This window comes from Bicyclus anynana, chromosome 26 (assembly GCF_947172395.1).
Source record: "Bicyclus anynana chromosome 26, ilBicAnyn1.1, whole genome shotgun sequence".
NCBI lineage: Eukaryota > Metazoa > Arthropoda > Insecta > Lepidoptera > Nymphalidae > Bicyclus > Bicyclus anynana.
Window position 1 is genome coordinate 1,697,459 of NC_069108.1, and position 15,659 is coordinate 1,713,117.

A 15,659-nucleotide genomic window follows, 5' to 3' on the forward strand; every position below is an offset into this window, starting at 1 on the left:
CTTTGACAGTTAACAAACACTCCCCTTTTCCACTCAAGTCACTCTCCCCGCCTATCCCAAGTGACCCATAAAGAATTACACAACAAGAAATGTGGACGGATCGAACGCCACGAGCATAGTGCATACTGAAGCCGACCGGACGACGAGCGCCTTATATCGCAAGTCGTTCCCGCCAACTGATCGCTACCCCTCTCTAAATCCCTACTCTTTACGGGATATCCGTCTCAGGCTACTATTTCTTACAATAGAGTAAAATTCAATGATTACCGGTATTTGTAAAAATCGAATTACACGCGGACGAAGTCGCGGGCGTCCTAGTTTTTGAAATGATCGTACAATTCCATAATTTTTTTTAACAAGGTCATCTTAATGAAAAAAAAAATAATTATTGCATTTGTAAAAATAGTATTAGTGTACATTGGTAATTTAATCCATAATGTTCAACAAAAATCAAATCTTTAAAATCTTAACTACAGCAGATAAATAAAAAAAGATAAAAAAAATTGAAAAATCCGAAAAATTATATATCTTGGTCACCCTAGGAAAACTATTCAAAAAATTAGTTTTAGATTTATTATCCATTAATTACGGGACACCCTGTATATTCAAGCGGACCCACCTGTTCCCCCCTGTACACCACGTACTCGGGGAAGCACAGGCCGCCGTGCGAGGGCGTGCCCGCCACGCTGTGGTGGCCCGGCGGCGCGTGCGCCATCTTCATGGCGCTGGCGAGCTGGAACGCGCGCCCCAGCGTCACCCTGCATAGCAGCATTTGCCTGACACAAACAAACAAATATCACTCATTTATAATCATCACTAATAAGTCGTTGACATATATTTGGCCTATTCGTCACAAGATATGACGTTTAAATATCGTTGGCCTACTCGAAGCATCGTACGCCTTTTCACCACAAGATAATAGCTCAAATAAGCATCTTAGGGCTACTCATTGTTAGTTGACAAACTCTAGCCTCACTCATCATGACATGTAGTTGACGTACTCTAGCCCTACTCATCATGACATGTAGTTGACGTACTCTAGCCCTACTCATCATGAGATGTAGTTGATGTACTCTAGACCTACTCATCATGACATGTAGTTGACGTACTCTAGCCCTACTCATCATGACATGTAGTTGACGTACTCTAGCCCTACTCATCATGAGATGTAGTTGATGTACTCTAGACCTACTCATCATGACATGTAGTTGACGTACTCTAGCCCTACTCATCATGACATGTAGTTGACGTACTCTAGCCCTACTCATCATGACATGTAGTTGACGTACTCTAGCCCTACTCATCATGAGATGTAATTGACGTACTCTAGCCCTACTCATCATGAGATGTAATTGACGTACTCTAGCCCTACTCATCATGATAATTAGTCGAAGTACTCTAGCCCAACTAATCATGATAATTAGTTGACGTACTCTAGCCCTACTCATCATGAGATGTAGTTGACGTACTCTAGCCCTACTCATCATGACATGTAGTTGACGTACTCTAGCCCTACTCATCATGAGATGTAGTTGACGCACTCTAGCCCTACTCATCATGAGATGTAATTGACGTACTCTAGCCCTACTCATCATGATAATTAGTCGAAGTACTCTAGCCCAACTAATCATGATAATTAGTTGACGTACTCTAGCCCTACTCATCATGAGATGTAGTTGACGCACTCTAACCCTACTCATCATGAAGCCCTAGGCCCGGCCCTCTGAAGGCCGCAGACACACACTCACCGGTGGCAGAGGTAGCACGAGCGGTCCTTGTGTTGCGGGCAGCCGGAGCCGCCGCCGAAGCCGTACACGTACTGGTTGCTCTTGGACGAGTGCTCCGCGAAGTAGATGCCCGCGCCGAACATGCCGCCTGCGACACAACAGAGATTCATCATCAAGAGCCATATTTTTTTTAAATATGACTAATATTCCCATTCCCCTCCAACTAGTCGGAAAGACTGACTCTGACTGCCGCGAGGCGCAGTGGGTAGTGACCCTGCTTTCTGCATCCAAGGCCGTGGGTTCGATTCCCACAACTGGAAAATATTCGAGTGATGAACATGGGTTTTTTTTTCCAGTGTCTGTGTGTATTTATACATTATATAAGTATTTATATGTAGTATATAAATGTATATGAATATTATAATATCAACTATCTTAGCACCCATAACACAAGCTACTCTGTATGCTTACTTTGGGGCTAGATAGTGATGTGTATTGTTTAAGTATATTTATTATTATTTATTATTATTAAAGACTGTGCTAGGAGTGGGTACGACAATAGACCACCGGGGCGGGGACCGAACCACCATCCCTCGGTGAGTCCGACCGCTGTTACCGTTGAGCTATTGAGGCTTAACAGCCCATGTACGGCTCACTGTAGAGCACGAGTCTCTTCCCAAAATGAGAGAGGTTATGAATGCGGATTGGCTGATTTCACACACGTAGAGAATTCAGAAAATTGTCAGGTATGCTTTCCTCATAATGTTTTTTCTTTCCCGTTTGAGACACGTAAAACGTGACACATTTGTCTTATTTTTTCATGAAATATGTCATTAACGTATGCTAGTCCTTCTGTCTGTATCTAGCTGGCAGCGCTCGCCGGGCGTGCACCCTCCTCCGCTGGCAGCGCTCGCCGGGCGCCTGGCTACACTCGCTCACCGATGTACGCGTGCCGCTCGTCGAAGCCCTTCTGCACGATGGCGTTGATGAAGGGCGAGCCGTGGAACAGCATGCGCTCGCCGGGCGTGCACCCTCCTCCGCAGGCAGCGCTCGCCGGGCGCCTGGCTACACTCGCTCACCGATGTACGCGTGCCGCTCGTCGAAGCCCTTCTGCACGATGGCGTTGATGAAGGGCGAGCCGTGGAACAGCATGCGCTCGCCGGGCGTGCACCCTCCTCCGCAGGCAGCGCTCGCCGGGCGCCTGGCTACACTCGCTCACCGATGTACGCGTGCCGCTCGTCGAAGCCCTTCTGCACGATGGCGTTGATGAAGGGCGAGCCGTGGAACAGCATGCGCTCGCCGGGCGTGCACCCTCCTCCGCAGGCAGCGCTCGCCGGGCGCCTGGCTACACTCGCTCACCGATGTACGCGTGCCGCTCGTCGAAGCCCTTCTGCACGATGGCGTTGATGAAGGGCGAGCCGTGGAACAGCATGCGCTCGCCGGGCGTGCACCCTCCTCCGCAGGCAGCGCTCGCCGGGCGCCTGGCTACACTCGCTCACCGATGTACGCGTGCCGCTCGTCGAAGCCCTTCTGCACGATGGCGTTGATGAAGGGCGAGCCGTGGAACAGCATGCGCTCGCCGGGCGTGCACCCTCCTCCGCAGGCAGCGCTCGCCGGGCGCCTGGCTACACTCGCTCACCGATGTACGCGTGCCGCTCGTCGAAGCCCTTCTGCACGATGGCGTTGATGAAGGGCGAGCCGTGGAACAGCATGCGCTCGCCGGGCGTGCACCCTCCTCCGCAGGCAGCGCTCGCCGGGCGCCTGGCTACACTCGCTCACCGATGTACGCGTGCCGCTCGTCGAAGCCCTTCTGCACGATGGCGTTGATGAAGGGCGAGCCGTGGAACAGCATGCGCTCGCCGGGCGTGCACCCTCCTCCGCAGGCAGCGCTCGCCGGGCGCCTGGCTACACTCGCTCACCGATGTACGCGTGCCGCTCGTCGAAGCCCTTCTGCACGATGGCGTTGATGAAGGGCGAGCCGTGGAACAGCATGCGCTCGCCGGGCGTGCACCCTCCTCCGCTGGCAGCGCTCGCCGGGCGCCTGGCTACACTCGCTCACCGATGTACGCGTGCCGCTCGTCGAAGCCCTTCTGCACGATGGCGTTGATGAAGGGCGAGCCGTGGAACAGCATGCGCTCGCCGGGCGCGCCCGCCTCCTCCGCCACCTCGCGCCGCCGGTGCTGGTAGCGCTCCCACAGCCGCCCGTTCACCAGCTTCTGTATCTGTGCGCAGAGACTCACCCTCAGTACACACCTCAGACCAATTATTTATAGAAGGACCTGTATAGCACTCACAGCCACGCACAAAATTGTCTGTCATTTTTTGAGGAAAACGAGCTTAGATTTGGTATATATCTTATACTGAACTAGAAGATTTTGCCCGTTTTTTACACAATTAAATTACACAAAAAGGTATTTTTACGGAGCTCTTTAACCGACGAACACGATTACAACTATTTAACATCGATTCTATAGAGACAGTTTTTATAATAGCATTAGATCGTTGATCATATACTTTGACAGAAAAGTAACGTCTAGCAAGGCAGGTCCTATACAATAATTGGCCTGAGGTACACACTATAGATGAATTAGAAAATGGAGATGCATCACACTCAAATTCACGAACAAAATTATCTGTCGTTTTTTGAGGGGGACGAGGTAAACTCACACATCGAAAACATTTAAGAGCGCGCAACGCGTCGGTACGATATGAATAAAATTCGAAGCGCGAACGAGACGCCGAATTATGACTTTCACGGAGAGATTGACGCGCGACGCAAATTTTATGACGTGAGCGCCAAAACCATTTTTACCTAATTGCAAGTAAATTAAACAACAACGAAAAACAAAATGGCCATGTTCAAGATATATACCTAATTTTCTATACAAAACAAAAATTTAAGAATATAAGTTTGCTTTTCCTGAGATTGAAAGCAAAATGTGAGCAAAACATGTATTTTTCAAAAAAATAAACTATCGAGAAAAGTTTTACTAATTGTGTATTTTGTATAGTCATAACGAAGCTAACACTTTGAAATATCATTTACCCAAATATCAGGCTCCTAACTTTTCCAGAATCTGAGATCCAGAACCATTTGTAACCACCAAATTACATATTGCACACTCTTAACACCATTAAATATATTCTGTGTCCATACACTACACACAACTATATAATTGACTCGCAATACACACACGCGTAATTTTTACACAGACTAACCAACACATCGCTTAGACACATATATATATCCACAGAATATATATATATATATATATATATATAGAATGTTCGATTACTTGATCGATTTTTACTGTTCCGCCAAAAGAATCGATTCTTTTTAGAAATCGTTTTTATTACAAATTTGATAAAAGTATGGTATAAATACTTACAAATGAAACGTTACTCCATCTTTTACTAAACTACAAGTTTTTGGCCGTTTTTTATGCCATTTAACTACACAAACCGGCATTTTTAGGGAGCTCTTTACACGACGAAAACGATTACAATAATGAAACATCGATTCTGTAGCAACAGTTTCATAAACGCGTTAGATCATTGATTCTTGATCTTTGACAGAGGGGTAACGGTTTACGAGGCAGGTCCTTTCTTTTTAATGGTCTAAGTAGTCAGTATACATCCACACGCATATACACACAGAGATAAAGCACACATGTACTCACCCTAACAATGTTGTATCTGGTGAAGTGTCCGCCGGCGTGGTCCCGGTGCATGCGCACGCCGGCCTGCATCTCTCTCTCCAGCACGGCGAACTCGCTCTCTCCGTTCTCTCCGCACTCTCCGGTGCTGGGCGTGACGTCCACTAGAGTGGTGCCGCCGTACCATTCTGTTGGAGACATTCAATTAGAAGAAATACTTGACTGTCCGATCATACTTGGTATAACTTCTTTACGAACGCTTGATTTAGGGGGTAAGTTGGTTAATTTGTTACGAAAAGTGTAATCGGACGAGGCTTTCAAGATGCGTGCTGCCATCTGTTGTGAAACAATGTTCGTTATTTTAAATTACCAATAGATGGCGTTCGCAGAGAACTTTGAAACAAACCATTCTTGTACGTGTGAAGTCATAGCTGAGACTCATAAATGGCGCTTTATTTTTCATTTTTGTAACAAGTTTTACTTCAGCCGATTCTAAAAGCACACTCGGTTTTTTGGTACTTGAATTTTTTGTTACTCTGATTGACGTAGGTTCTTTAATGGAGTCTCAGCGGCTACGCCGGGAGTTTGGACGAGCGCAGAAACATCGCCTGGTGAAACCCGAAGGCACAAGCAGAAAAGATGGACGGAACCACTCTCTCAGGGCGTCTCTGAGACTCGGAAGGGTGTTTTGGCCTGAGTGTATCAGTCCGGACACTCCCGAGATCATGACATAATAAATCCACGTCCGGGTATCAGGTTTTAAATACAAGAGGTATTAGGTAATAGAGCTGGCCCGCGAGTATTTCGTGTCTGTTTTATGGCGTGTCCAAACACAGCGCGGCACGTGGTAGCTGCGTGGTAGGCTGCCGCTAATTTCTGGGATATCTACACTATAACTTGGTAAATGCGTTCGTAACACTTCCGATGGTCAGCGCGGGCCGGAGGGCGTGTAGCTATGAAAACTCACGACTGATGCACCTCACTTCCCTATGCCGCGCTATGTTTTGACGCGTCTTACCGGAGTGCGCCTGCAGGCTGTGACGAGCTGCCTTGAGCAGGCGGTGGCGGTGCCCATAGGCGGCCACGCCCACCGCGCGCAGGTCCTCGTGGCACATCTCTGACAGGATGTCCACCGTGATCTGTTCGCGCTCCAGCACCGGCGCCAGCTGCTCCAGCCCGATACTGGAACACAGAACCAGGTGGAATGAGGTGAGTAGGAATGCCAAGGAATGGAAGCTTGGTGAGGCTTGCTGTGTCTTAACGTATCCGGAGACCATTGCAGCTATTGGAAGACCAAAGGTTGTATTACACGCACAACAAATACACATTTACTTTACACCTCGTTGTTTGATTGTTGAGCTGAAATTTCGCAAGCTAAATGATGCAAAATTACTATAACATAGAGCTGATCTGATCTGAAGGTTGCCATAGGAACTCCGTAATTAATCCACTCAACCCCATTGAGTTTGGGCTCATTTAATTCGTCTTGACGAGTACTTTGATACTATATGGTAACCAGGGTCTGATGATGGAACTGGAAGGTGGCCATAGGAACTCCGTAATCAAACCATGCAACCCCATTGAGTTTGGGCTCATTTGATTCGTCTTGACGAGTACTTTGATACTATATGGTAACCAGGGTCTGATGATGGAACTGGAAGGTGGCCATAGGAACTCCGTAATTAAACCATGCAACCCCATTGAGTTTGGGCTCATTTGATTCGTCTTGGCGAGTATTTTGATACTATATGGTAACCAGGGTCTGATGATAAAGCTAGAAGGTGGCCATAGCAACTCTTTTATTAAACCACGCAACTCCATTGAGTTTGAGCTCATTTGATTCGTCTTGACGTGTATTTTGATACTATGTGGTAACCAGGGTCTGATGATGGAGCTGGAAGGTGACCATAGGAACTCCGTAATTAAACCACGCAACCCCATCAAGTTTGGACTCGTTCAATTCGGCTTGACGATTACTTTGATACTAGAAGCTAGTTTTTTATGGTAAACTTGTTCTGATCTTCAAATCGCCGGTATACCTGGTGAGGAAGGTGTGCAGCGACTCAGAGGTGGAGAGCGCGGAGGCGGGCCGTCCAGCCGCGTCCTCTAGGCTGCCTCGCGAGCCCTCCGACCAGTACGTGCTAGCCATCACCTGCAATAATTCATGATTGTTAGTACACGAGCGCAAACCCTTACATAGAGGTCTAGATGGCTATAGTAGCTATAGTACTTAGTTTGAGAGAGCCGCTAAGGTTGGTTAACCAACTAGTGATTGCTTGAATGAAACTACAACCCCGATCCCAAAGCCGATTGCAGACCTAGACGCTCGGAAAACGTCCTTTACGATCGTGACGATGACATAATGACAGTCAACGTTTCCCAGGCAACACAAACACAAGCCACACAGTGTCTTCGCCGGCGAAGATAAGGTCCCTGATAACCGACGTCACCCAGACGTGGGTTTTTTTAACTCACGATTTCAGGGGCGTCCGGACTGTTACTCAGGCCTACTAAGCCGAGGTCTGAGTCTCAGAGGAGACGCCCTTGTTTATTAGTCGTTGCGCCCACATCTTCTGCTTCTGCCATCGGGCCCCATCAGGCGATGCTTCGTGGCGTCCTGCGCGTCGTCACGACAAGTACTCACAGGCAGCGGCAGCGGCGCGGTGTCCCCGCTGGGCAGCAGCACGGGGCTGTGCGGGGGCGGCAGCGGCGCGGGGGCGGGCGCGCTGTCCGCCGCCGGCCCCGCGCTGCCCGTCATGGCGTCCTGCAGCAGCGAGCGCACGTCGTCAGCGCCCGCCAGCTCCAGCGCCGTCTGCCCCTCCTGGTTCTTGAGGAACGGGTCCGCGCCGTGCGCCAGCTGCCGCAACATAGATACGTTGTGTATTTGAAGTAAAACTTATTTACGGGTTAACACCAGAAGGGGGTTTAAAGGGCTGAAAATGATTATTATTCAATGAAAGTCTGTCAGGCCTAACAATTAACCAAGAATGTTACCAATAAACCCTTGAATGGCAGATAATAACTTTGAGTGAAGTCTCGGACTTGTGACCGAAGGATGTAGGGTTAAAGACGTCTTTGAAAACTAGTAAACAATCTCTTCCACTCAAGTCATTCTCCCCGCCTATACAAAAATAGTCCATAAAGGATTATGTAACCAAAGGTGTGGACAGATCGAACATCACGACAATAATGAGCTAGGCCGCCCGAGCGGTTTATCGCCACTCCCCACCTAACATTTCCTACTATCTCGGCTCATGACGACACAATCCGATTGCCGAGTAAACTGGCGATTGCGTTACAAAAAGTGCATTCGAGTGAGGTTTTTAAGATGCGTGCTGCTATCTACAGTTTCTTATTTAAAACTATTTAAATAAGAAACTGTAGATGGCAGCACGCATCTTAAAAGCCTCGCCTGACTGAACTTATCTCTAGTTCTTCTAGTCTCTCCTCCTCCTTGCGTCGTATTCCTCATTACTGAGGGTCGTGACCCCTAACACAAGCTTGCTTCTTCACCATGTCGCGCCATGTGACACGGCTTTTCGCGACTCGTGTACTTTGGTATCGAGAGTGGCACGGATTTGGTCGGACCAACGCATCGGGCTACGTCCTCGAGCTCTCTTTCCTTCCACTTTGCCAGTGATAACAAGTTTCTCTAAGTTATCTCCTTCTCTCCTGGCAATGTGACCGAAATACTCGAGGATCCTCTGAAGACAGGTGGTGGAAGGTCTCTTCGAGATGTTAAGTTGTTTTAGCACCGATGCATTGGTTCTATGTGCTGTCCACGGAATATGGAGCATTCTTCTCCAGCACTCTAGTCCTAATAACCATATAATATGTGGATTGCCTTATAGTAGATGGCGTTCTTAGAGAACTTTGAAATGATAAGTATGCGTCTTTAGTCAGTCAAATAAGAAGAGTTGTTTACTTACCAACAGGGCACATAGCTGCGTCCGCGCCTTGTGCGCAGCTTCGTGCAGGGGGGTGAAGCCCCACCGGTCGGCGGCGTTAGGGGGGGTGCCGGCCCGCAGCAGCAACGCCGCGAGCTCCACGTGGCCGTACGACGCCGCGTTGTGGAGGGGCACCAACCCCCCCTTGTCGCGCGCGGACACCGCCGCGCCCGCTTCTAGCAACGCCTCTGCCACTTCCAGATTATTGTAACCAGCTGTAATGTACACGCACACACTAGTGATTTACTTAATCACTAAATTGTTCAATCAATTAATTCATCATCATCATCGTCGTCGTCCGTCGTCGTCGTCGTCGTCGTCGTCGTCGTCGTCGTCGTCAAAAGTCAAAATTCATTTATTTTAAATAGGTTTACTTTACAAGCTCTTTCGAAACGTCAGGTAATAATATTAAACTTAAGATAATGGTGATAATAATCATTCGAAAACTTATAATTAAAGTTACGAGGGTTCCAAACGCGCCTTGGTCCGAGAAGAGCCCACAACAAATTTAGCAAAGGTTTATTTTTTTTTATTTATCACCATTTTACTAAGTTATTTAAAAATAGGCACACAGTCGTATAATACAGTTTAACACCAAGCTTTTTTATCATTTAAATAGGTTTGAGGTTTTCATCCGTGGTTCCCGTTCCCTTAGGAATACGGGGATAATATAGTCTATAGTCTTCCTCGATAAATGGGCTATCTAACACTGAAATAATTTTTCAAATCAGACTATTCGTTTCAGAGATTAGTGTGTTCAAACAAACAAACTCTTCAGCTTAATAATATTAAGTATTTGTTACCGGCGAGGTGGAGTGGCGTCGAGTTCCTGCCGTGCGAGTCTCGGCAGTTGACGTTTTGCGGTGTAATCAGTTTTCTGGAACAATAATAATTATTTTAGAGCATTTTCTAACTCGATGACAGACGGCCCAATTAATACTAAAGATCAGTCACTGTACCCTAGCGGAAATAAAAGAAGATATTTTTTAACTATTTTTGATTATACAAATCTACGAATTTACTTTAATTTTTTCGAAATAATATTCATTATCTACCAGGAAATGCAACATTAATATGGGTATTAATGGCGGATAGATGACGTTTTCAATGCAGTAATCGATTTGACGTTTGCTGTCAATTGTCATGTCATAGTTGCTCTATGTGCGCCATCTTGATGTAACTCAGAAACTTGGGTTTTTATTTTATTTATTTCTTTCATTTAGTTAGATTTATTCACTTTAATAAATTTTAATACTATCCTTGTATTTTTTAAATTATAATGATACGGAGTACAAGTGTTGACCTGAATTGGACCTTCTCGGACGTGTCGCTGTCGCCGGCGCGCACCGGCTGCAGTCAACTGACTTATTGTGAACCTCATGTAGCCAGTAATACGGTTCACACATCAGCACTCACTTGGCTCGCGCGAGGTCGCCGCGCTTGGCCGCGTCCGCCGTGTCGCTGTCGCCGGCGCGCACCGGCTGCAGTCAACTGACCTATTGTGAACCTAATGTAGCCAGTAATACGGTTCACACATCAGCACTCACTTGGCTCGCGCGAGGTCGCCGCGCTTGGCCGCGTCCGCCGTGTCGCTGTCGCCGGCGCGCACCGGCTGCAGTCAACTGACCTATTGTGAACCTAATGTAGCCAGTAATACGGTTCACACATCAGCACTCACTTGGCTCGCGCGAGGTCGCCGCGCTTGGCCGCGTCCGCCGTGTCGCTGTCGCCGGCGCGCACCGGCTGCAGTCAACTGACCTATTGTGAACCTAATGTAGCCAGTAATACGGTTCACACATCAGCACTCACTTGGCTCGCGCGAGGTCGCCGCGCTTGGCCGCGTCCGCCGTGTCGCTGTCGCCGGCGCGCACCGGCTGCAGTCAACTGACCTATTGTGAACCTAATGTAGCCAGTAATACGGTTCACACATCAGCACTCACTTGGCTCGCGCGAGGTCGCCGCGCTTGGCCGCGTCCAGCAGCGCCGCGTCGCCGCGCAGCGCGTCCGCCGTGTCGCTGTCGCCGGCGCGCACCGGCTGCAGTCAACTGACCTATTGTGAACCTCATGTAGCCAGTAATACGGTTCACACATCAGCACTCACTTGGCTCGCGCGAGGTCGCCGCGCTTGGCCGCGTCCAGCAGCGCCGCGTCGCCGCGCAGCGCGTCCGCCGTGTCGCTGTCGCCGGCGCGCACCAGCTGCAGCGGCGTCAGACCGTCGCGGTTGCGCCGCGTCGGGTCCGCACCGTGCTGCGCGTGGCGGAGACGGGTCGACATCAAAATTAGAAATTCAAAAAAAATCAAAATTCATTTGTTTCAATTAGGCTTAGTTTACAAGCAATTTTGAAAGGTCAAAATTATGTCATAATTTAATTTAATCTAATGGTGGTAATAATAATCGAAATCTTTAAAATTAAAGTTACGAGGGTTCCAAACACGCCTTGGTCCGTGAAGAGCCCACAACAAACTCAGCCAAGGTTTAATCGGAAGCGGATTTAAAGCTCAAAACACTATTTTTGAGTGAAAGTCTGTCTATTCTAACAATACCCACCAAGAATGTTACCAATAAACCCTCGAATGGCAGAGTGAAGTCCCGGACTTGTGATCGAAGGATGTAGGGTTAAAGAGGTCTTTTAAAACTAGTAAACAAACCCCTCCAATCTGTATTGGGCCAGCGTGGTGCACTATTGGCATAAACCCTCTCATTCTGAGAGGAGACTCGAGCTCAGCAAAGCAAAGTGAGCCGAATATGGGTTGATAATGTTGAACAATCCCCTTTTACACTCAAGTCATCACACTAATATTATAAAGGCGAAAGTTTGTGTGTAAGTGTGTAAGTGTGAAAGTGTGTAAGTATGTTTGTTTCTCTTTTACGCTGCGGCCACTGAAGCGATATGGCTGAAATTTGGAATGGAAATAGATTTTACTCTAGATTAACACATAGGCTACTTTTCATCCCGGAAAAATCCCGTGGGATTTGTGAAAATACAATATTAAATCCATACTAATGTTATAAAGGCGATAAGGTCAGCCGTATTCGGCTAAGGAGAGGTAGAGCAGACTGCAGGACACTCCAATCTGTTCAATAGAATCTTTTCTGATCACTCGAGAAAAGACGATTTTGCTGAAATCGCTCAATAGGGATGATGACAGTTTTTTAAATTGTATATAAATTAAGAGTATGCTAATAGTAAAACAATTTTGTAAAAGTAACAGGGTATCTGCGATCACTACTTTCGGAGCTACAGGGATTTAAAGGGTCAGATTTGCGGCGCTGCCATAATGATTGTTAGATTTGTATGGGCGTTCAAACAAAATTACTAATATCTTTGTTATTTGTGCGTTTATGTTTATATATAGTTCAAAATATTAAAAATGTCACATTTAATGTAAGGAAGCTAAAACTGTATGAATTTTCATCTAATTACGATAAAAGATGTTTAATAGATTTTGAAATTTTATAATCTTATTTATTTTGCAAATATCCAGACAATGTTTGCTTTTATGTATAAATTAGTTAACAATGACCTACTTTACCCGCATGTATCTTAAAAATCAATATATTCAAACCTAGTCATCATCCCCAGTCTTTCCTAGTATCGTCGGATGCGGTTCCCCCATGCAGCGATTTTCTGCTTCAACGATATTCGTTAAAAACTCAAGTGGGATCGATTTCAACAATTCGACGTCGCCGGGTTCTAAGTGACGGCCTCCGTGGCGCAGTGGTATGCGCGGTGGTTCTACAAAACAGAGGTCCTGGGTTCGATCCCCAGCTGGGCAGATGAAGATCTTCTTAATTTGTCCAGGTCTTGTGGGAGGCTTCGGCCGTGGCTAGTTACCACCCTACCGACAAAGACGTACCGCCAAGCGATTTAGCGTTCCGGTACGATGCCGTGTAGAAACCGAAAGGGGTGTGGATTTTCATCCTCCTCCTAACAAGTTAGCCCGCTTCCATCTTAGACTGCATCATCACTTACCATCAGGTGAGATTGTAGTCAAGAGCTAACTTGTAAAGAATAAAAAAATAAAAAAAAGTTTTCTTTCACTCCGAGTTCTCCTCCTTATCTGTAGGAGAAATTTACATTCGTGGGACTGTAATCCGGTCAACCGTCTGTCACAAATCATTATGATAGAAATTTCTATTCAAAATTCCTCTTTGAGAGTGAATGAACTGAGGCACTATTTTTTACCAATACAGAACAGGTCATCACTATGAAACAAAAAAGGATGGCATATAGTCCCTCACTACTTCTACAAAATACGTCTATGATTATGAAATTATTATTTTAAAACCGCGCTCTGGGTGCGCGGCCGCAGACGCGTGGTTTCAAAAATATATTTTTTTATTATCTGTGTACATTATGAGTGTTTTATTCTTTGGTAGAGTAAATTATTGTATAGAAAAGGTAAAAAACAAAAGACATAAGAAATAAAGCTAAAAATTTAAATTATAGCGGGTTTTGTGCGATAGTCGGGCAACTATCGCTCGTCTGATTTCAACTATTTTTCTAAAATACGTTGTTTTGCAGTACTAATTACGTTTATTTATTAAAATTAGTTTGTTTAATAATGATTCCCACCAATAAATTAGTTAATATAGCTCCAATACACAACTTATAAGAAATTGGGTACTAAAGTGCCCACGGGCAGTTGGCGCGTAAACTCCCGCGGGAGGCGCCACTGATGCGGCAAATGCGCGCCAGATGGCCGTCACAGAGAAGTGGTTAGATATGGTATCATTATTTTACAAAATGACATTAGCATCTGTCAGAAAATTCGCAGGATTAATGATTTTACTATAGTGTGAAATTATTTGAATGTATGTATTTTATTTTACCCATAACACAAGCTACTCTGTATGCTTACTTTGGGGCTAGATAGTGATGTGTATTGTTTAAGTATATTTATTTATTTATTTATACAACCTGCAGTCTCGCGTGTTTGCATTTTCCTAAACCCAAGGTTGCCTGGAAGAAATCGCTACGTAGCGATAAGGCCGTCTTTTGTATCCCACTTCTGTGCTATACTTTCTTTCCTGTTACTTGTTATTTCTTATGTTGTGGTGTACAAATAAAGTATAAATTAATGTATGATTCTCAACCTCAAACACACTTCACAAATTTTATGGTAAAATACCGTATTTGGTACCGCTTAAGTAAAAATAATATAAAGTGAGTTTGTCTACCTTGGGTCGTTACTGTCAGACAAGGGAGGAAGTCAGCAGGACATTAGAAGACGCATCCAAATCTCCAAAAATGCCATGACCAAACTAGTGAGAATTTGGCAAAGCAGACGGGTCTCCAATAACACCAAGAAGAGACTCGTTAGGACTTTAGTCTTCTCAATTTTCCTTTATGGCGCCGAAGCCTGGACGATAAGGGCCACATACAATTTGCCTTTGAGATGTGGTGTTGGAGACGGATGCTTCGTATACCGTGGACCGCTAGAAGAACAAACATCTCGATACTGAAACAGCTTCGCATTTCCACTAGACTTTCAACTGTATGTTATCAGAGGATCTTGAGTTACTTTGGCCATATAGCCCGTCGCCTTCCCGATAACCTGGATAAAGTAATAGTGGTGGGAAAGGTGGAAGGGAAACGACCACGCGGCCGATCACCTACCCGCTGGTCTGACCAGGTTAAGTCACTCACTGGACTCCCTGTAACAACAGCCATTACAAGAGCTGAGGACCGGACTGTGTGGAGGGGAATCGTTAACAACGCATCGAAGGGACTGCAGTGCGGACACGACCTTCAGCAATGAAGAATGCGACCAAGAAGAAGAGAAGAAGTAAAAATAGATACAGGTAATTGAGCGACTTAGATTGAAAAGTTGTATTTTTTTTTTAAATTTATTTATGTTGTGGTTTACAAATAAAGAATATATATTATGATATAAGTGCGGTAAGTTGAAAATTACAGCCGATGCGATATTGCAAGCACGAGCAGTAGGCGAGGGCTATAGTAAAGAAGCAAAGAACCTACATACATAGACTGCCAAAATCATTACCCGTGCTTCTGGCGTCGCCGTAGTCGGGAAAAAAATTAAGTCATTATCTTATTTCACCAATTTCAATATCGTAATGTATCTCATTACGCACATGTGTCGTAATGTAACATAAAAACCTTAATCATCCGTTTAAAAACGGACGGTACTTTTCTAAATCTTCGCAAAGAGTTTTAATGTCAGAAAAGTGCTCAACATTTTATGAATAAAATTAACTTTGTGAGATAAAATATAGTAAAAAAACATTTAATTCTTTCATTTTATTAATTGTGACAATAAATATCAACCATTTATCTGTATCAGAAATACAAAAATATTAATTT

The 15,659-nt window shown here is 45.7% G+C and overlaps 1 protein-coding gene across 1 annotated transcript in view; it reads right to left on the reverse strand.

Annotated features, from left to right (window-relative positions):
• The window catches only part of LOC112050811 (poly [ADP-ribose] polymerase tankyrase), a 104,838-nt gene that overhangs the window by 1,901 nt on the left and 87,278 nt on the right, over positions 1-15,659 (reverse strand). Inside the window, exons 14-23 of the mRNA XM_052889672.1 lie at positions 11,432-11,577; positions 10,134-10,207; positions 9,313-9,545; positions 8,028-8,240; positions 7,423-7,535; positions 6,402-6,565; positions 5,408-5,571; positions 3,787-3,949; positions 1,749-1,875; positions 620-776 (exon numbers count right to left, since the gene is read on the reverse strand). Of these exons, the coding sequence (XP_052745632.1) occupies positions 620-776; positions 1,749-1,875; positions 3,787-3,949; positions 5,408-5,571; positions 6,402-6,565; positions 7,423-7,535; positions 8,028-8,240; positions 9,313-9,545; positions 10,134-10,207; positions 11,432-11,577 (1,554 nt within the window). The remainder of the gene's footprint in view (positions 1-619; positions 777-1,748; positions 1,876-3,786; positions 3,950-5,407; positions 5,572-6,401; positions 6,566-7,422; positions 7,536-8,027; positions 8,241-9,312; positions 9,546-10,133; positions 10,208-11,431; positions 11,578-15,659) is intronic.